Here is a 22,595-nt window from a genome sequence, read left to right as displayed (position 1 = left end):
TGGATCCCCTCCAGACACTATTCTGAACACTACATTCTGCTGCAGGGTACTAAAAACAGTGCTTTCCTCAAAATAAAACCTTTAAAGATCCCTTAGTAGCTATTCAGGGACTGGGATTCAATTTCAATCCTCCACCCTTTGGCCAGCTGTAGATTCGAGATGCTTACATAAAACATTGAGAGTATGTACTTCATGGCAAATTTGATTTTTCTTCTGCAATAGATATGTGTGTTATAGTTACCACAAACTATATTTTTACTTAGAAAATACACAAAGCAATAATGCACCTCAACAAGAGAGAACAAATTCTTTATTTAATTTTACAGGTGTTCTTGATATAAGCTTCAGATATACTCCACTTACTACATGGAGTTTGTGACATCTATACCTTCAAATCATAATACTCTCTATTTTAGGCCATTATATCTAAAAGCATGACTTTTCAAATCCTTTTATTACAAGTAGTTCTTGCACATAAATGTTACATCACAATAGCAAAAAAAATGTAAACTTCTTTTGCAAACTACATAAATATTATAATATCTGCCTTGAAGTTATTCTTATTTTAAAATCAGAATATATTCTAAATGCTTTATATAAAAAACTTTGGTCAGTAGCCTGTGTGTCTGAAGCTTTTTATTTTTCTTACTGACTTGCCTTTCATGTTGCTTACGTATTTGAAGGTGAAAATTTTAAAAGAGAACTCAGATCAAAATTCAGTCCATATGTAAGACAAGTACCAGAAACATGTCAATAACTGTAAGCAAAATATGAAATGTGAAAATTATTCCATATACTAAAATCCGACAAGCCACCAGTGGTATGGAGTTAACTGAAAATAAGGACTCAAGTCAAGCTCATATATGGTCCTATATGAAAGGAATTCAGGCCCACTTATCAATATACCTTTTACTTTGCTATATGTCTGTTTGCAAATGAATCACCTCTTTTTCTTTTCTTTTAGAGCACAACAGGTCATTTCTACAGCTATAGTTCTAGACTGAAAAGCCTAGATGGCCAGTGAATTTATTTCACTACCACTGTCCTTGAGGTCTGTAACTACAAATTAGAAATGTATAAACACACAGATGTGTATACACACCCATGCACACTTCGGCGATCACATCAAGGCCTTTTTTTCTGCTCTAAGTTTCTAACATTTACCTTTTTTTTTGTTTCTAAGTAAATCTTCTTCCTCAGAATGTTCTTTCATTTAAAAATCAAGTCTAATCTGGAGCCCTTACTGATTTGTTTTTCTGAGATTCCTATTGAACACCTAGCTACTGGCCACGGTTTCTTTGAGGAAACAAATAATAGCTGAAGCATTTAAAAAATTTTAAATGCATGCAGAAAGAACTACATAGGCTTTCCAAGCAGCTATAGCAAGTGGCTCAAGTAACATCGTTATTTATCTTGGTCTAAGCCCTTTAACAACATCCTTTTAAAGCACAAAGAGAATGGCTACAAGATGGCGGCAGGGCCCAGAATGGTCCTCTGAGTGGTTCACAGGACATCACTCAGGAATCTGCTGTGCTGTCTTCCCTCTTTTGTGCATTTTCTCTAAATGCGCTGTGTTCCCTCTTTACTGCTCATGCTTTTAAACTATGTAAAGTGATTTTTAAAAAATCTGCCAGTGATTAATTTAGACCTCAAATAACACTGTAGGTGGGTGTTGTCAGAGACAGGCAGCCATTCTTAACAGCTCCTCTCCCAGAGGAGGCCTGGGTGGGCACAGGGACACCCACAGCTTAGGAACTGCTCTTGTTGCAGACCGTGCCTTGACTGATACTGTCTTCCTTATACTGGCTGCTCGTGTCGCTCCTGCTGAGGATGGTGGAGGGGATGCGGGAGGGGCGTCTCTCCGGGTTCTTCTCCTGAGAGAAGCAGCAGATCATCTTCTTCATGGTGCTGTACATGTCCTCGTCTTTGTAGGAGTAGATGATGGGGTTCATGACGGAGTTGAGCAGCGCCAGCAGCAGGAACCACCTTTTCACGTGCTGCACGCCACACTGCGTGCAGTTGAGGCCATCCAGCAGCAGAACCACCAGGCCCGGGGTCCAGCACACGACGAAGGCCCCTGCAGTGACAGAAAAGGAAGCCGGGCTGCTTATTTAGATTTCTTCTCACCCGGCCTTCAGTCAGCGGCATCAAGGGACCTTAAGGATTTGTTTTGACAACTGCAAAGCAAACTTCCACGCTTCCTCTGAGCACTTGAGACCTGGGCTCGTTAGAGGCAAACAGCTGGGCACGTCCTTGCCTATTAACCATGTTCTCTTTCGACTCCTTACCAGCTTACCCGGGGCTCCTAATTAGGGGCTCACATTTACCTCCCTCCTGCTAAGCACTACTCGTACCTTCTCTCCGTCAGTTCTCTGAACCACACTAGAAGGCTGCTGCAGTCATGACACACACTTTGCAGAGGAGAAAACGAGGCCAAATTCCAGGAGTCTGTGTGGGGAGGCCTCACACCTCTGCTGTTCGCTGGATCAGATGTTCTGGGGTGCCTGGGTGGCTCAGTAGAAGTATCCGACTTCGGCTCAGGTCATGATCTCGCCACTCGTGAGTTCGAGCCCTGATTCAGGCTCTACACTGACAGCTCAGAGCCTGGAGCCTGCTTCGGATTCTGTGTCTACCCCTCAATCTGCTTCTCCCCCACTCACGTGCTCTCTCAAAAATTAATAAACATTAGGAATTTAAATCAGATGTTCTGAATGTTTTCCTGACAATAAGACACACTGCATCTGTGGCATTCTCCTGGTCTCTTAAGTCACCTGTTCACAAATTGTATTCTTTATAAAACTATGTTGACAGAAAGCACTGTCTGCTTTTTGATATATTCATAGGCCATCTACTTAATACTCTGCTCTGGATTAGGTTTTTGTTTTTGTTGTTGTCAGAAAGAAATCTGTTTCATGATGACATAGAAATGTGCTTGTAGCCAATTTATTTAGCACAATTTTAGCACCAAGTGCACACGAAGGGTAATCTCTTCTGAGTCGCCAGATATCTGACCATACTTAGCTTACCACTAAGCTTTCTTTCTTTCTTTCTTTCTTTTTTTTTTAATTTTTTAAATGTTTAGTTTTGAGACAGAGAGAGACAGAGCATGAACAGGGGAGGGTCAGAGAGAGGGAGACACAGAATCTGAAACAGGCTCCAGGCTCTGAGCTGTCAGCACAGAGCCTGACGCGGGGCTCGAACTCACAGACCGCGAGATCATGACCTGAGCCGAAGTCGGCCGCTTAACCGACTGAGCCACCCAGGCGCCCCACCACTAAGCTTTCTGACATGTTTTTCCTAAAATATGAGACATAGGTTCAAAATTCCCTTAGTTGCCATAACCTCAGATAACAGTGACAGCTCACATTTATACAATGCTTACTATGAGTGAGGTGCTGGTGTAAATACTTTTCCTCTATTAATTCACAGAACCACACTGTGAGGTAGACACTGTTATCATCCCCAGGAAACTGAGGCACAAGAGAAGTAACCAGCTCACCATCAGATAGCTTATAAGTAAGTAGGTCACCATCAAACATCTAATTTTGAACCTTGGCAGTTATTCTCCATATGGTTTCTTTTCCCCGAAGTCCTTATCATTTCTAAATGTTCTTGCTTATCCATTCGATAAACATTCATTGTGAGCTAACAATGTGCCAGGAACTGTACTAGGCACTGAATGAGGCAAGGACTATGCATCCGGGAGCTAAAGTGCTACTGAGGAGACAGAATAAACAAGCAAGTCTGTAATCATATCACCAACTAGTTATTCCTACTGGTTAGAATTAGTCCTAGACGGTATCCCTCTTGTCGCTTTATCTTCATTCTGAGAGATACAATAGGCAAGTCAAGTCAAGAGTTGTAAAAAGGCCGGGTGAGGCTGTGAAATGCCATGAACTCTGGGGTCAGAAAGGTGTGCCCAGCTCCTCACTTTATGAACTCCATGAATGAGGCAAATCACTGTGCTTCTCTGGGCCATTCCCTCGTGTACAAAAGAAAGGTAACACTCCTGACTGTGTGGGTGGTTGTGAGGGGTCAGAAGTAATGGAAAGTGGTTCCTAACATGGAGTTGGGTTCACCAAGTAGTGATTATCATCAGATGCTTTGTCAAAGACATCTGCCAAATTAGATGTTTAGGAGTTATCAGGAGGGTTTAATTCCCCATTTCCTAATTCCAGCTCACCAAGGCTTCCCTTTTCATTCCCTCCTGTATCATTTTTGGTCTGGCTGACATATGTGAATAAAGACCTTGGAGATAAGAGATCAGAGACTGGCTGCTAACATTCACTTACTGTACGACTCTGGGAGACCCATGTCATCTGGCTGGGGTTCGGTTTCCTAAGCCATAAACTGAGGACTGTAGGCAAGTTTTGGGTTTTTCAAATTTAGGGCCAGGACATCTTCGTGGGCATGCAATCAATTTAATGGATTTGGACAAGTTTGGGGATTTTTAAATGAAAGAATGGAATGGAATAGCTCAGAGTGTATGTACAGACCAAGGGAAGTTCTGTTTCATGCAATGTTTCAGTTTTACATACCATGTTTTCTGTGTGTATTTGTTATGAAGTAAACTATATTATTTCTGACTGTTGGGCTTTGTCAGAAAGTTTGAAAAATGTTAGTGTAGATAATCTTTAAGGCCCCATCCAGCTCCAAAGGTCTCTATTTCCCATAACGGTAACATTTTTTGTTCTCTGCTATTCCCAAGAGAGCATTACTATGTTGTCAAGAGACAAGAACTAAAAACACCAGACATCAAAAGCTGTAGCTGCCAATTTTGATGTGAAGACTCCTTTCTGTGTGAAATTGCATGATTCCAAAGAAATCCCGGTAGGAGGGTTCCAAGATCCTTGTGTTAATGGTAAAGAGGGGAAAATATTGATTAACTTTATACTTTGTTAAATATGCATGTCAAAATTTAATAGAGTGTATAACTTCCAAACCAATGGAAGGGGAAGAATGGAACCAAAGGAAAGGAAAAAAAAAAAAAGATCTCAATAAAAAAAAAGCGGGGGGGGTGGTGTAGTGGATACGGTCAAACATAGCAAAGTAGGACAAATAAAGAACAAAAGAAGATACTGGAAATGAATCTAAAACACTGATAACCAAACTCAATGTTAATTGTGGTATTGTTTTTTTAAAAACAGGCGAACCTAAACAATTTGATGTCGAATATTACATCCATATGTGGTAAAACCAAAAGGGAAAGCAAGACGATTAACATAAAATTTAGGATATGGTTATTTCTATAGGAGAGAGGGTCACTGGGGTAGGACACATAGGCCATGCTAAAGATATTGGTAACGTTCTATTACACTGGGTGGCAAGTACACAGGTATTCTTTAAGTTTTTTGGTTTTTTTCTTTTAAGTGTTATTCTTTGTACTGTAGATATATAATTTTGTCTGAATGATATATTTCACACAAACACATACACATATCAAAAAAGGATAAAAGTAAATTGCCAACATCTTTTCCTAAAAACTGTTTTATTTTTTACATTTTTTCCCTAATGTTTATTTATTTTTGAGAGAGAGACAGAGAGAGAGAGAATGAGCACAAGAGGGGCAGAGAGAGGGAGACACGAAATTAGAAACAGGCTCCAGGCTCTGAGCTGTCACAGCACAGAGCCTGATGTGGGGTTCGAACCTACCAGCCGTGAGATCATGAAACTAGCTGAAGTAGGACGTTTACCACTAAGCCGTCCAGGTACGCTTGAAAACAGTTTTTAAAATGGGATTTTTTTTTTTAAATCATAAAAGTTTTTTGTTTTTTTCCCCCAGCATGAAACTGGTTTAGATTAGTCAGGGGACCTAAAGACTAAATAAATCTCCAAAGTGATGCCTTGTTTGTCATAATGCAGTGACTCATATATATTCTCCCTTTGTACTGAATTGCATAAAACAATTCATTCAATCGACACTTGCCAAACCTTTCATTGAGCAATGATTATAAGAATTTTATATGTTCTAAGCATTTTGTATGAATTAACCATTTACTCTTCATGACAACCTAATTAGTATTATTAACACTATCTAAAAATACCAATGCTACTCTCATTTTAAACCTAAGGAAACTGGAGCATAGAGAAGCAAGGTAAAATGTTCAAAGCCACACTGCTCATAAATGGAAGAGCCAGGATTTAAACCCAGGCATCCTGGTACCAGAGCCTGTGCTCTTGTCCACATGCTAGGCTGTTCAGCAATGGACACAGAATCTTATTACTAGAGTGATGGGGAAGGCAGAAGGGTAGTTTTAGCCTGTGAAGCTCCATTTATGGTATGTCATGTCTGACTGTGAAGCTGCATATGTCATGATTAAGTCATTCTTTGGTTTGCTAGCATAAAGATTTCCTGGCGGGTGGGCAGGCAGGCAGGCAGGCAGGGAGGAAGGGAGGAAGGAAGGAAGGCAGAGAGGAAGAGAGGGAGGGAGAAAGGAAGGAAGGGAGGATGGAGGAAAGGATGGAAGGAAGGGAGAGAGGGAAGAAGGGAGGAAGGAAAGTAGGGAAGAAGGGAAGGAGGGAAGAAAGAAGGAATGGAGGAAGGGACGCGAGGAAAGAAGGGAGAAAGAATTCCAACAAAAATATAGGCTGGCCGCAGGAGTAAGAAGAAACAAAAATCTGCTGACCTTTTCTTTATACTGTTTCCAAGAACAACAGAACGCAAGCCTTCTTTGACGGAGCAGCCGAAACACCCTGAGCTGCCAGAGAACCCGTGCTTCGGCATGCCGTCTGAGGTGATGGCTGCACACAGGGCAATAAGCCTGGGAAACACGCCGCTTCCTGACTCCTCCACTCGGCAGCCAAGTTCTCCCACCAAACACATCTCAGGGTAGATGCACGGTTTACCTAGCAGTTCGTTCTTTGGTGGGGGAGGCGGTTAATGTAGGTCGACAGCTAGTTATGGGGCCCCAAAACAATTTAAAAGGAGAAGAACATGTTGGGAATGGTTTTGGCCTTGGGAATCTGTCATCTTGGAGAATTCCTACAGAATGAAGGAGATGTCAAAAACAAACAGATGGGCAACTGGCCTATTCCTTAAAAAGGGGACAGATGATGGACCCTGGGAAATACAGATCAGTCAGTCCCCTATCAAGTTCCAAAAAGTTTTGGAAGAAAAAGCTAACACAAATGTTTTTTGAGTATTTAAACTCAATGCTCAGACCATGCCAGCTGGGAATAAGCAGAGTTTTCAAAGAGAGGTCAGGACAAGTCCTAAACACTTTTCTTTTTTTTTTTTTAAATCAGGCATTAACAAATAGGAATGGATCCAAGGTGCCTATTTGGGAACCAGTGGAAAGAAAATCAAGTATGTTCCCTTTGGAGAAGAAAAGGCTTAGGAAAGACATGATGTGCTAACCACCTCAAAAGCCTGAAAGACCATCATGTAGAAAAAGAAAGTGCAGGGGCGCCTGGGTGGCTCAGTCGGTTAAGCGTCCGACTTTGGCTCAGGTCATGATCTCACGGTTTGTGGGTTCGAGCCCTGCGTCGGGCTCTGGGCTAACAGCTCAGAGCCCGGAGTCTGCTTCAGATTCTGTGTCTCCCTCTCTCTCTACCCCTCCCCAGCTTGCACTCTGTCTCTCTCTCTCTCTCTCTCAAAAGTAAATAAAACATTTAAAAAGAAAAGAAAAAGAAAGTGCAGACTTATCCTGCGCAATGGCAAAAGGTCACCCCGAAACAGAGGGAAAAGTACAAAGGGGCAAAATTTGGATGTAATGGTTTTTTCTAAGTAATGAAGCTATTTAGCAGGGGAACTGGTTCTTCAGTGAGCAGAGAGTCTTCCCTCAGCTGACTACCTCCTTTGCCTAGACCATCCTGAGATGTACAAAGTTAAGGGATTTTTCCTAACTGAGAGAGATGGTTAAGTGGCTTCTGAACTCTTTTCCAAGTAGAAAATTGCCACATTCTACGAGACTAGGAATTTCAACCTCTCATAAAATTCAAACAAATTTGACTTGTTTGTTTCCTGGACACAATGATCAGACAGTATGGCTAAAAACTATGGAGATGAATACTTTGAGCTAACTGTTCCCAAACCCAACTGGTCATCCAAATTACCAGGGCAGGTTTTTGATAATGCAGATTCCCTAGTCCCACATCAGACCCAACAGTCAGAACGTCGGGGGTGGGATGTGGAAATCTGCAGGACTCAAAAGTTCCCTGGGGGGTAATTGTGCACAGCCGGTTTTGCAAACCATTTCTCTATGCTGACTCAAAGAGTTTAATCAAGCCGACCCCGTGAGCAAAACTGTAGACTCCACAGATACATAGCAAAAAGTAACTGAAAAGAGGGGGGGGGCAGATTTCTTTAAAATAAGCAAATAAGTACCTCTACACATGAATATCTTCAGCTTCCACTTGGAAAAATGTTTGAGCACATCCTATACGTGAATAAACGTACAAACACTAGCAGCGAAGCTGGACTGCAGGCAAGGCGTGCACAGTCCTCCTCTGGCCTCTGTGGGCCCTCTGGTTTGCCCTGCCAGGAATGCCTTCCTGCCTCCTAATCCACGGTCTACTTTTCTTTCTAAGCTTAGCTCAATTTCTGCCTCCTCCATGGACCTCCACCTTCATCCAGCCCGCAGTGATCCTTCCTTCTTCTCAGCTCCCGTGGCACTTTCACCGACAACATCCACATGGCACTGAGCTCGCTGCCTGCCTCATTCACTCTAACATTTCCCGAGAGCTCTGGGCCAGGCAGTGTGCTCAAGGCTTTACACACACCGGTCATTTAACACTCACAGCCCTGTGAGGTTGCCACTCTTACCGTTATCCCAAGCTTACGTATGGTGATTTGAAGTTCAGAGTGGCTCAAGAATTTGTCCTGGGTCCAGAAGCCAACAAATAGAAGAGTCATAATTTGAACCTGGGGCGAACTCCCTCATGCAAACCCCTGGGCACTGGGCTATCCTGGAGGTAGTTTTTTTTTTTAATTTTTTTTTTTAACGTTTATTTATTTTTGAGACAGAGAGAGACAGAGCATGAATGGGGGAGGGTCAGAGAGAGGGAGACACAGAATCCGAAACAGGCTCCAGGCTCTGAACTGTCAGCACAGAGCCCGACGCCAGGCTTGAACCCACGGACCGCGAGATCATGACCTGAGCCGAAGTCCAGCCGCTTAACCGACTGAGCCACCCAGGCGCCCCTGAAGGTAGTTTTTAATACACATGCCCTCTTTCTCAGGCCTGTTGTAAGCTCCCTAAGCATGTGGATCTGCCTCATCACAGTCTGTATTCTCAGGACTAAGTATGAAGCCCCACACTCAGCAGAGAGGAGTCAGTTGAAGGTGACTGAAATTTAGTAAGAGCCCTCCCAGGGCCAGGTACTGCATGAGCTGTTAACATCTGCTGTTGTGAACGGTTGTACAGTCCTGCCCTTCACAGGCTGACAGGCAGGGAACCTGGATGCTATGTGTGATGATTTTGACTGTTGTCACGGAAAGTCTCAGGCGAAGGCAGCCAGTTGAGCTGGGTGTTGAAGGTCAAGACCAGCAGTGCAGAGGTGAGAACAGCATGATGCATTGGGAGAGTTCCAAATAGTTCAGAATGGTTTTAACCCAGAGCTGTGACTGAGGAAGTATGGGTAAAGTCTGACAGATGACACAGGCCAGACCCATGTTGCCAATTCACTGTCATCTTCATACCACACCCCCCACCCCAATACATATACACACACCAGGCACCTCTGAGCAAGGGCCCTGTGGGAAACACTCAGGAGTTGGGATTTATTGTAAAGATCAGACCCCATAAGCCTTTGCCCTCAGGTGTCCACTGTAGTAATGAACTAATTTCTCTCCCAAGTGTCTAGCATGGTATGAGTCATATATCATCCTTGGGAAGATTAGAAATATCTCTACTTTCTGTGGTTCATAAAGGAATCCCATTGAGAAAGCTTAGATCAGAGGTTTTTCAGACTCCATTGCAACTCATTAACGAGCTGTGAAATCAACTTAGTGGGCTGTAACCAGCAATTTTCTAAAAGATGAAATGGCACAGAACAGAAAACATCAGAGTGCAGCAAGTATAGTAAGGGTATGTTTCATGAAACTTGTTTCAGTTACACACAAAAATGTGTGTGTGAACTGGGCCATAATATAGAATGCACACTATTTCTTATTGTGGGTCCTGATTTTAAAAAAAAAAAAAAAAGGAAAACCCACTTCTATAGATCAGTGGTTTTTTTCAAGTCAGACTTCCCAAAGGAAACCTCTTGTCAAAGTTCAAAATCCAAACTCCTCTGACTCAAGACAGAGATGGGCAGCAGGGGGTGAGAAGGAGTTGAGTAATGCCCTTCACAGCAGAACCCATGTACCTCTTCACACTACGACCCCCACTCCACACATGTACACACACTGAGGCACCCCTGGGAGCCCCACTGACTGCTGTTTGAAAACGACTGCTGCAGAATGGTAGTTCCTTTAAGGTTTTTGATCAGGGGCATGGATACGTCTTACATTTTAGAGTGAAGCTTTCAGTGCTGGGGATGGACAAGTGGAGCTCAAAGTCTGCATCCGAACCACCTGGCAGGGGTAGGGGCTCTTCAAAGTTCAGATTTCCGGGCCCTCCCCAGACCTACCAAGTGAGAAACTGATGAAAGTAAGATCTGGGCATCTTCAGGTTGAGCCGGCTCCCTGGGGAATGCTTCACTGTAACAAGCATGAGACCCACTGGCCTGGCCTGGAGACTCCCCTGAAGACTGGCTACAATTCAGGCGAGAATGGTAAGGATGGGAAGAGCAGTGCTGGCGGAGATGGACAGAAGCAGAAGGTTATCAGCAGACGGTAAGGAGGACTGGATGTGAGAACAGAGGGAGAGGAAAGAATCTGGGTGACTGGGTCATATGTGGCTCTGATAACCAGTCAGAGGGGGCAGCAGAGGGACAGGTTTAGAAGGAGACAGGGTCCGGTTTTATATGCATCTGGTGTGTGGACTACCCGTGGCTCCTCCAGCCAGAGACGTGTAGAAGGCTGTCGGCAGCTTGAGAGCTCCAAATTGAAATGTTGACTTGGGAGTCACCAGCAGTGGGTGGCAACTTTGGCCATATGTCCTTCCATTAATAAATATTTACTAAGCAATCACCTACCATGTGCCAGCTACTAAGAGTGAACATTTTCATGATGATTACATTTGCATAACAAATCTAATTTCCTTCTATTGCCGAGTGACAGGTCAGTTACGTTGACAAGAAGCAATTAGGTTTTATTTTAATGAGGCACTATGTTCCTTCAGTACCTGTTTAAGAGACTCGCTAATTGTCCAATTAGACTATAAATGAGCTTTCCTCTGGTAATTAAATAAACTAGTTTCAGTGCCATACTCAAAAACCAGTATCATGAGTTCAATGTTAATTTTTAAAGTACAGTGAATCATATACTAGAATATGCAATTACAGTGCTGAAATGATATTTAATGACTGCAATTTAAGGTAATCAGAAATATCAAATTAAGGAATGTCTAACACTTAGGAAGATAGAATTACAAATGAAAATATTGGTGACAAGTGAAATAAAAGATCTTCCCAAGTCCCTAATCAATATCATGTTAGACAGTCTATAACAGCCCTCCTCTCTTCTTTGGAAGTTTTCAAAATACCTCAAAAAACCTTCTGGTTAATACTTCACCCCCACATTACACAGGACATCGGAAGGAAGAACACCAGTCCATCTAAGAAGAAGGGTCCCTCACGGGACTATACTTAAGATAGTTCAACATTCTTGGGGTTTTTGTGAAAGGATGTGCAGAAGACAAAGACTTCAAGTTGCATGAAACCTGTTCTTCAGGACTCATAGTTTTTTCTATTCCGCTAGTCACGCTTGTAGCCATATTTTCCTCTGTTTAAAAATTCACACGTGCAGGGGCGCCTGGGTGGCTCAGTCGGTTAAGCATCTGACTTTGGCTCAGGTCATGATCTCATGGTTTGGGAGTTTGTGCCCCTCGTCGGGCTCTGTGCTGACAACTCAGAGCCTGGAGCCTGCTTTGGATTCTGTGTCTCCCTCTCTCTCTCTGTCCCTCCCCCGCTGGTGCTCTGTCTCTCTCTCCTCCTCTCTTTCTCAAAAATAAACAAACATTAAAAATTAAAAAAAAGTCACACATGCCATTAAAAAAAAATCCTGACATGTGAGCGGCACACAAATAAAACATCTATACCAATTAAAGCAATCACTCACACCGAATTGTTGCGCTTTGGCACATGGACTACTCATTTCATCACACAGGAGGATGTATTTTAAATATGTTCAGTCTGTTATTCTTTGTTTTCAGTCCAGGAAAAAGTGGCAGGGCACAGGCAATAATGCTAACCTAGTAAGCCACAGGGCTGTCTGATTTACTAAAATAGAAAATTACAACTCTACATAAAAGGTTGCGAACCTCATCCAAGGGAGGCTCTCCTCTTATTTGAAAAGAAATTTTTAAAGTAAAAACTTTAAGGTAAAAAGCTATTCTTGGTCAGAAGTGTTATAATGTTCAAGTCACACATTAACAGAGTATTTAAGTGGGAATGCTCTTGTGGCATCAGGTAATTTGTTCAATGATCTCAAACTAACACTACCAGATGTGGTTTGACTCTAAATTCATATTCGTTTCGCCAGTGTTTCAGAAATCCAATAATTCAGAAAATAGATTGTCACATATGTGAAAGGAATGAAAATATATACTTTCAGTAAACCTATTTTTACTACAGAAAGCAAGAAAACGCTAAGACACTTCAAATAGAAGATGAGCAGTTAAGCATTCCACAAATGATTCATTTAACACTATTGTCACTTCTGCTTGGCCTTTTGACTCTAACAACTGGTTTTAGACACTTGTTTTAAATTTGTGGCCAGCTTTGGAAAACTGAAAATCTCAGTGCCCAGGGGTGACGAGATAAAATTTAAAGGAGAGACATAGCAGCTAGAACCACAGCCTAGACCTAATTCTAGTGTTTAACTCTGGGCCACAGCTGGAAATCATAAACTGAATAAGCAAGAAACACCATCTCCACCTCCAGACTCCGCTTTAAGCATAATATGTATGGACTAACAATACCTCAGAACCTCACTAGTATATCAAGAACTCTCTAGCATCTAAGAAAAGGTGTGAGGTCAGCTGTGTGTATTGAGAGAGTGACAGCTATTTGCTTGGTATGATTTTAAAGATGGAAAGATCCCAACTAGTCTGCCCAAGGATCTGAAATTCTTGCTGGAGTCATTCCTTCAGATTAGAAAGGTCTCTGTTGCACCCTACCTAAAAATGTTAACATTATTAAGCTACAGGCATAGAATATTTTATCACACAAACTGTCATTAGCACAGAGCGGGGTTCTGAGAGGACGTTAAAGGAGTATCTTTGATGGGGTTGAACATTTTCAAAACGAGGGTTGAACATTTTCTAAAGTATGGGACACTGCATAGAAAAGTTGACTTGCGTAGAATATGAGATTCTGGATGAAATACCAGATGGCACAAAATACCATTCTGAATTCAGAGGAAGGGAACAGGAATTAGTAGGAGCAGCACTTGACTTAGAGAAAGTTGGGCCTGGAAGAGCAACAGCATGTTATAGCTTAGGACTTACAACGTCATGACGCAAGAGCCGTCACCCTCCTTCCTATGCCCCTGGCTGCCATCATTAATCCACCACAATACCTGCTTCTGAATCCACATATGGCCTCCAATCCTTCCTTCACAGCACAGCTCTAAGCTGCCTCTAGCAATCAGATGGAATTTGCCTTTGGGAGGAAACCCACTTAACCATCCTGTTATAGTAAAAAGAGGATAGTCTGGAGATTAAGCAGACACTGAGTTGACTACGGGCGAATCCATTCACCTTTCTGGGCCTCCTACCAGTTTCTAAGCTATGGAATGATACTGATTTGACAGGATTTTTGTGAAAATGTCATGAGATCATGCATGGAGTGTCCAACACAGAAACTCCCCAGAAAATGGTAGTTCTGACTACTCAGTGTTGCTTATTTCCCCTGCTGTGCTTCCTAAGGCAATTCATAAACACAATCCGGTAGAACACTTCAGTCGCTGCTGTGCACGCGCATGCACGCGTACTCACACACACACACGATTTATGATGCTCGGTCCTATTCGCATCTGGCTGCCCTGCTAGCCCGATCCCCAAGATCCCTTTTGCGTCTTATTCAACTTGGGATACCCAGTGCTTAGCCAAGCACCATATATACAGTACTTACCAAAAGCTCGCTACATGAAGGAGTAAGGGATCTCAATCCGAGTCCAGACCCTAGAGTATGCTTCTTAAAAGGTCGTTATGTTTCTCTGCTCCCAATTTCTTTACCTGTATACTAATGGAATTGGACTAGAATGACCTGCAAGGTTCCTTTTGGCCCTCACATTTGATAGTCTGAGTTGCACGCAGAGCTTCCTTCAGTCATGGCCAATGTGTAGTCCCAAGTAACTGAACAGAAAAGCAAATACGGATGCTCTCTACGGTGCCAAGTGAGAGAGAGAATTTTATGGTAAATCTAAGGTGCATGTTACATGATTCCAGCAGAAACTGGTGTCTAGGTGGGGACGCCCAGAATGCTCTCAGATACCAATGTTTATTCAATTAATATATGGTGAGCACTTAAGTGTCATGCGCTATGCTAATCACTATGCTAGCACTATGCTAATCACTGGGAATAGCAAGACAAAGGAGACAGAGGAGTAACTGATTACCAAGCAGGGTGTGCACAAGAAACTGTAAGAGCATACTGCCTGACGGTCTTCACAAGAGTTGAAGTTGACCCTGTTCTCTACAGGGTCACCATGGACTGAGTTTTTAAAGTGACAGAAATGTTAAGAATACCCCATGGCAGTGTAGCTATTATTACCTTGTTTTCAACATAAACAATATTTTTGATATATTAAAAACAATCTTGTTGAAACACTGAAAGAGTTGAAAATAATATTGATATAAACAATAACAGTACTGAAAATAATACTACCAATGTAGAAGATGTTCATAATGTATTGTTGAATTTACAAAAAAAAAAAAAAGCAGGTTACAAAACACTATGGGTATAGTAGGAATTCATTCTGATTAAAAAGAAGTTAAGCATGCATTGTGTATGAACATGTGTGCACTTAGAAAAAACCACAAAATATACAGTATTTCCAAATACCCTAGCAAAGATAATCTCCAGGCAGCATGAGCCAAGTGCTATTTATCTTCTTCCTTATATCTTTCATTATCCTCTTTATTTCTTCGCTAGGAGCATATCTTTTGTTACAAAAAGCTCTCACTAAAGCTATTTTTGTTTCTATTTTGGGTACAAATATATCTACATGCACTAGATTTCTACTGCGAGAAATGCCATCAGACTGATCCTATGTAGCTGAAAAACAAGAAGGTCAAGACTGCCTCTCCTAACAAATCTCTTAATAGGACTTTCACTCCATGTTACCTTCAGATAGTTTACTAAATAGAAAAAAGCACAGTAAGAGTCTGAGAAAATCATGAAATGGTAAAACCGTGTCATAACCCTTGAAGGAGAACCAATAAAAATCAATTCTGTAAAATGTGAGGTTTATTATTGCAGTGTTAATTAAAAAACATTTTCCACGAGTTTTACATTAATCGCAAGAGGAACAGGTAAAAGGAGGACATACTATACTCACTGAGCCAAAAGGTCCCAAATGATCACTTCTCCTCCCCACAAGAGCATGTGTGTGTGTATATATATATAACATATACATATATATATGTGTGTGTATATATGTGTGTATGTGTGTGTGTGTGTGTGTGTGTATGTATCATCCAACAAAAATTTATTGAGCCCCAAGAGGAGCCAATGTTAGTGCTAATTACCCAGGACACAGAAGTAAACAAGATGGACAGGAACTCTTTTTCTGGTCCTGACTTCACCAGCTCCTTCTCATTGTTTAGTTCTCAGCTCCAAGTATGCCCTTTGGAGAGGTCTTCCTTTGTGACAAATAAAGTTGTGCCCAGTCCAGCCATTCCCTAAAATATTGGTTTCCTTGTATCACTCTCTGCACTGATCTTTATTTGTTGGCTGGTTGACTGACGGATTTACTAACTGCCCATCACCCCAACTGGAAAGTAAACATGAAAGTGGGGCCTTTGCCCACTGAATTCATCTGCAGGCACATTCCATGTATACAGCACTTTCTAGTTCCTTTATGGAGGTTCTGATTCTAAGTCTGGAGTGGGGTCCAAAGATCTGAATCTTTAACAAATACTCCAAGAGACTCTCATACTCAGGGCAAATGTGCAAAGTGCCGGATTTTATACAAACCCAAGTCTTAATTTTCATCCACTAATCCAAAAATCTGATGACCATCCACTAAGAGAATGGCTTCTTAGGGATCCTTCTGTTGGAAAGGAAAAGTCTTTAATTCTGATAGACTCTGTAGAGTCATGTGAAATGTAATTTAGTAATACTGAATGGGATAGACCTATAGGAAATTATGAAAAACCATTACCAGTCAGACTTCTATTCAAGAAAAAATATTTGGTAAAGTACAACCTAATAACTTATTATAATGGATCAACTGTGCCATCAGAAAAAGAAAAAAAAATATTTGGAAACATATTCCTAGTCAGCACTGAGCAAATCTGCAAAGTTTGATAGAAGGAATACGAGGAAATGGGTGGCTTATGTATACAGCAAAGTAAAGTAGGAGGACCTACGTAGAATATGTGTAAAAGATAACACTGGAAGGATGGAATGCAAGCTGGTGCAGCCACTGTGGAAAACAGTATGGAGGTTCCTCAAAAAACTAAAAATAGAACTACCCTATGACCGACCCAGCAATTCCACTACTAGGTATTTATCCAAGGGATACAGGTGTGCTGTTTCGAAGGGGCATATGCACCCTAATATTTATAGCAGCACTATCAACAATAGCTAAAGTATGGAAAGAGCCCAAATGTCCATCGATGGATGAATAGATAAAGAAGGTGTGGTATATATATACAATGGAGTATTACTCGGCAATCAAAGAGAATGAAATCTTGCCATTTGCAACTATGTGGATGGAACCGGAGGGTATTACGCTAAGCGAAATTAGAGAAAAACAAATATCATATGACTTCACTCATATGAGGACTTTAAGACACAGAACAGATGCACACAAGGGAAGGGAAGCAAAAAGAATATAAAAACAGGGAGGGGAACAAAACACAAAAGACTCTTAAATACAGAGAACAAACAGAGGGTTGCTGGAGGGGTTGTGGGGGGGGGGATGGGCTAAATGGGTAAGGGGCATTAAGGAATCTACTCCTGAAATCACTGTTACACTATATGCTAACTAACTTGGATGTAAATTTAAAAAAAAATAATTTTTTTTAAATGTTGGGAAATCACTTAAAGGAAACAAAGTCACTAGTAAATGCCAAATGGAAACAGAAAAAAAAAAAGATAACACTGAAAGGAAAGACAGACACTGTAAGAAGTACACGCAGATGTCATTAAGGTATCCTGTAAGAATCTGGAAATGAGAGAAAAATACTTGCTCTTGGAGTTAAGCCCTAAACCAAAGTCACCTTAAAGAGATAATATGGTCCTTGGACCTGCAACACCTTTACTGAAATCTGACTGAAAGTGGTAACATCTCAGGAGAAAGAATGTCGCCAGAGCCAGGGATGTCCAGAAGTACCTTATGCAATTCCTAGGCAGAAAAGTTCCTGGTCAAGCTCAGTCTGTTCTTGTGGCTGGGAGGTCTCTAATGTTCTGATTCTGTGCAAAAGGCAACCTCTGAGTGTAACTGGACTTGCCAGGTATTAAGTATCTGAACCTCTTGGTAATTAAAAGAGAGGACCGACCACAGGGGGCAAGGAAGGAAGCAATCAGTAGCGACACTTATGCTTTGTTTATATTCTTGCCTCTGTCACCTTTACTGCCTGTTGACCTCCTCCTTATTCTTTCAAGTCCAGCTCATTTGTCACCTGCTCTTCACAGCTTTCCCCAGACACTCCCCACAGGCTGAGTCAGATGTTCCCCATTCCATGTTTCCATGGTACTTTCCACATGCTTATTGTCAAATCAGACACCATGAACGGTTTGTCCCTCCATGGCCAGCTAGACTGAGAGCACCTGAAGGGCAGAAATGCTGCCACAGTCACCTTGGATTTCCGACACCTGATCGGGACTGGATGCTTAGTAGGTGCTCAATTTTCAAGCAAGCAAGCAAGGAGAGTTGGAATGTCACAGACAGTAACCAGAGGTGACATAAGAGAAAATTAAATATTCTCTCTGCTGGGTTTTCACTTAGAATGACTCAGCCCCATGTACTGGTTTCAGACAGAACATATCTCAGGCAATCAGCCCTGATCAAGTTTCTGTGCCATCAAGGTAAGCTCAAGGTTACAGCACCTCAGGAGACCCTCCTTATGAATTTACTCAATAGCCTTTTCCCAAACTGTGCAAGTTTGTTGGCTGGAATTGACAATAAACTTTGCCAGGAGCACAACTGATATATGTGGCTTTGAATTACTCTTAAAAGCCCATTTCACCCATATATAGTTGGTTACTTTGTAGGTAATTATTACTAGGCTTACTGCAATTTGATTTGCAGTGATGTTTCATTGATTCATTCTTGACCAGTTATACCCTTTTTACCCTTGCTAATGTGTGAAATAACTCCCAATAGTCTCCACCCAAAGTGTGAGCCTTGCCTTGCCTAAGGCCCCCCCAATTCCCACAAAGGGGGTTAGAGGTGCATCTGTTTCTTCTGGTTATTTCTTCAAGACCCTTCCTTCACTCCTTTCCCACAATTCCATATACCTCTTACACTCTGTGTTTGAAAATAAACTAAGTTAAACCTTAAAACATAGAATTTCTTACTCTATTTACCCTGTATAATGTATGTACACAGACGTATGCATATACATGCACACTTTAAGTACATACACTTGTTTTATGTTATATATGAATATTTAATTTAGAGTTGGTAAGATAAAAATCTTTTTTGCTGGTAAAAATTTCCTTTAGAGAAAGACTGAACATTCCAGGCCATTGGGTGGGAACAGAGTTCCCTCTTAAGACAGTGAAAATTAGACTTAGTTTATATAACTTTATCCTGGAAAGCAAGCAGCAAACTTAAATGTGAGGACCGTCTGTGCTAACAATGCAGTATCACCTAACCAGTCTTCACACTCTCCTATGGACGAGGATGATGATTGTGGTTCCAATCTGTGTGGCCAATCATAAATGTGCTTCCTCCCCATCTAAGAATACTTATACAAGATGCTAATGTTCTTTTTTTTTTTTTTTCAGGGTAAAACAGAAAAAAAAAAGATCTGTGTAGGGCATGGCTATAATTTTATATAGGATTTTTGAGACGCTGTCTTTAATAGCTCTTCTCTTTCCTTTCTTGTGTCTTCCTGTAATCATTAACACGTTTATTCATTTCAGCAGTAAGAGTCAAGCAAATAAGATGCAGTTCCTGCTCTTGAAGTGTTTGCTCTCTAGTATGGCAAAAAGGGCACGCAGATAAAAATAATTACCATTAAGGCAGTAAATGACACACAGCAAATGAATGGAATGGGGAGATGATACAGGAACTCAGAGAAGAAATCCCCACATGTTGGGGTGATTGAAGACCTGATGGAGAGAAGAGGACTCAAGGGGTGCATCATGGAAATGCAGGAATTATTAGAGAGGAAGAACACTCTTCATTTGTCCCCCAGCCCCTGGCTAAATGCCTAGTATATAAATACACCAAACACCTTTGAGATCAGGCACCTTGGTGCTGTTAAGAACAGAAAGCTGAGACAACTCCCAGTGTGCATCTCACCCAAAGGAACTGTAAGCCATGTTATCATCACTGGCACCTGGAAAGCTAAGGACTCCTTTTCTGAATTGGGATGGTTTATTATAACCTAGAACAGAGGAATCTGCGGCTCTTCTTATAGTTCATGTTTTTCCGCATTTGGGTTGATCCAACTCATAGAAGTCACATAAGCCACATTACGTCATTGTTGAAAGAATCCTCTGTTTAAAAAGCTACTTTTACTATCCTAGTAATCAAATGAGATTAGTAAGTCCAAATGTGTAAACAACAATCAATTTATAAACTGTTAATCAGTGAAGAAGAAACATCTAAATCACATATAGATAATGAGAAAGATTGCTCAAAGTTTAGAGGACTCCTTGAATTAGACCGTCTCTTTACAAACCAAACACCCTAAATTCAATAAAGGGCAAATAAAAAAGTCCAGAATACCGTCTCACTCCAGCTATGGAACTAAAAGCATCATGATATTCAAATAACACAAATGCCATTTTTATCCCTTAGTCACCCCCAGGAAAAACATTAAATGCTTCCTCTTTCAACATACCTTTTTATTTTACTGAAACAAATGTGTTTATTATTGTGTACAATGACTACTCGGTATTGTTACCTAATGATACACATATACTGAAGGATTTAGTAGTTTGGTAAACTTGGATAATCTACTTAAACTTAAGCCTTGCTTCCTCATCTGTAAAACAGAGGCAATAAAATCCCCATCATGATGTTGGTGAGGCCCAAGTGAAAGAACGAATATAAGGCCTTTCAGTGCAGCATTTGGCACAGGGTCATTGTCATGATCATTATCTCTTATTATTGCTCTAGGAAAGACCTTTTGGGATCTAATATTTGGAAAATCCACAATGGCACTGGTCAGAGGGATAATATGAATGTGTTTTCACATCTTGGCCTCTAGAGACAGACTGCTGGGTTCAAATCCAAGACCTACCACTTGCTTTTAGGTACCCTTGGGCACTTGTCATGAAACTTATTTAACCCACTTATACCTTAGCTCCCTTACCTGTAACAAAGATAATAAGAATACCACCTCCTCGGGTTGCCCTAAGGGCCAAATGACTGATTACACATGAAGTATACAGGTAAGTGCTTGGCATAGAGTGAGACTCGATGTGCTGGCCATCCTTGTACCGACCCTCTTCTCCAGGTTTAAAGATGGTCAAAATCAAACTCAAGAGTCTCAGAAGAGTGAAAAAGATACTAAGGTAGCAGAGTTATAGGAGATGCAAGAGTCCTGTTCTTCCCTAAGTAATCCCAGAGGATTTTAAAATAAAGTGAGTCTTGGGGTGCCTGGGTGGTTCAGGCAGTTGGGCATCTGACTTCGGCTCAGGTCATGATCTCATGGTCTGTGATTTCGAGCCCCATGTTGGACTCTGTGCTGTTAGCTCAGAGCCTGGAGCTGCTTCAGATTCTGTGTTTCCCTCTCTCTCTGCCTCCGCTCTCAAAAATAATCATTAAGAAAATAAATAAGGATGTGGGGCACCTGGGTGGCTCAGTTGGTTGAATGTCCGACTTCAGCTCAGATCATGATCTCACGGTCTGTGGGTTCAAGCCCTACATCGGGCTCTGTGCCGACAGCTCAGAGCCTGGAGCCTGCTTTGGATTCTGTGTCTCCCTCTCTCTCTGCCCCTCCCCTGCTCATGCTCTCTCTCTCTCTCTCTCAAAAATAAGTAAACATTTAAAAATAAATAAATATAAATAAATAAATACATTAATTAATTAATTACGTTAACTGTCTGATGACTTTGGCTTAGGTCATGATCTCAGGGTATGTGATCCCACATCAGGCTTTGTGCTGACAGCTCAAAGCCTAGAGCCTGCTTCAGATTCTGTGTCTCCCTTCTCTCTCTGCCCCTGCTCCACTCATGCTCTGTCCCTCTCTGTCTCAAAAATAAACATTAAAAAAATAATAAAATATAAAAGGTTTAAAAAAATAATAAATTAATTAACTCATTAAATAAAGTGAGTTCTTTAGAACATAGCTGTACAGAAAGAACCAAGTGAAAAAGACGTGAATGGCAGGAGTAGCATGCTGAGCCCTAACTATTCAGCATACTTCTATTATGGCACCAGCAATGCTGCAAATATTTGTTTTCATTTTCATGCCCATTGTCTTTACTGGAGTATATATTTAAGCCAATTTACTTTTGTGTCCCTAGTTCTTAGCAGAGTGCCTGACGTGAAGTGGGCACTGAGTATTTATTAATGAGTGAATGATCAAATAAGTGGATACAAGAATGGTGTAAACATACATGTGGATATTTGCCCAAGTAGAAGAAGACGACCTTTTTTTTCTTTAATTTTTTTTTTTTTTTTTACTTGGGTATAGGTGACACAAAATATTCCATTAGTTTCATGTGTACAACACAGTCCTTCTAAAATCGAAGACAAGAAGCAACAAGTGTTGGTGAGGATGTGGAGACAAAGGAACCCTCGTGCGCTGCTGGTGGGAATGCAAATTGGTAGAGCCACTCTGGAAAACAGTACGGAGGTTCCTCACGAAGACTTTTCAATACAAAAAGAGCCAAACTGGACTCCTAGATCACTAAGAGGGAGCCAATAGCAAGTGAGAAGATAAATGAACAGGAGTAACGTTCCCGTATCCTGGAACCCCAATTTCACCGTTCCTAGTTTTGACTGTATGGAGGTTTTATTATGAATCATCTTGTTTGCTTGGCGATTCTAATTAGCCCATCCTGAGATAATGGATTTCATAGACCCTTTGGCAAGATGGTTTTGTTTTTTTTGCAAATGATACATATCCATGCAAGTAAAGTAGTTAATGCTTGTGCGTACTTCAAATGAGATCAAGTTATTCTCCCATACTTATGAA

At 41.3% G+C, this 22,595-nt stretch overlaps 1 protein-coding gene across 4 annotated transcripts in view; it reads right to left on the bottom strand.

Annotated features, from left to right (window-relative positions):
• Positions 1 to 290: 290 nt before the first annotated feature.
• Positions 291 to 22,595, bottom strand: part of LPAR3 (lysophosphatidic acid receptor 3) — a 79,211-nt gene continuing 56,906 nt past the window's right edge. For all 4 annotated transcript variants that reach the window (XM_019413994.2, XM_019413997.2, XM_019413995.2 and 1 more), the window contains one exon: positions 291 to 2,077. In XM_019413994.2, the coding sequence (XP_019269539.1) occupies positions 1,749 to 2,077 (329 nt within the window). In that variant the 3' untranslated portion in view covers positions 291 to 1,748. The remainder of the gene's footprint in view (positions 2,078 to 22,595) is intronic.

The sequence above is a fragment of the Panthera pardus genome, unplaced genomic scaffold (assembly GCF_024362965.1).
Source record: "Panthera pardus isolate Hobbes unplaced genomic scaffold, ASM2436296v1 HiC_scaffold_11, whole genome shotgun sequence".
NCBI lineage: Eukaryota > Metazoa > Chordata > Mammalia > Carnivora > Felidae > Panthera > Panthera pardus.
The sequence above is the reverse complement of the archived record's forward strand: the minus strand, read 5'-3'. Positions and strand labels throughout refer to the sequence as shown.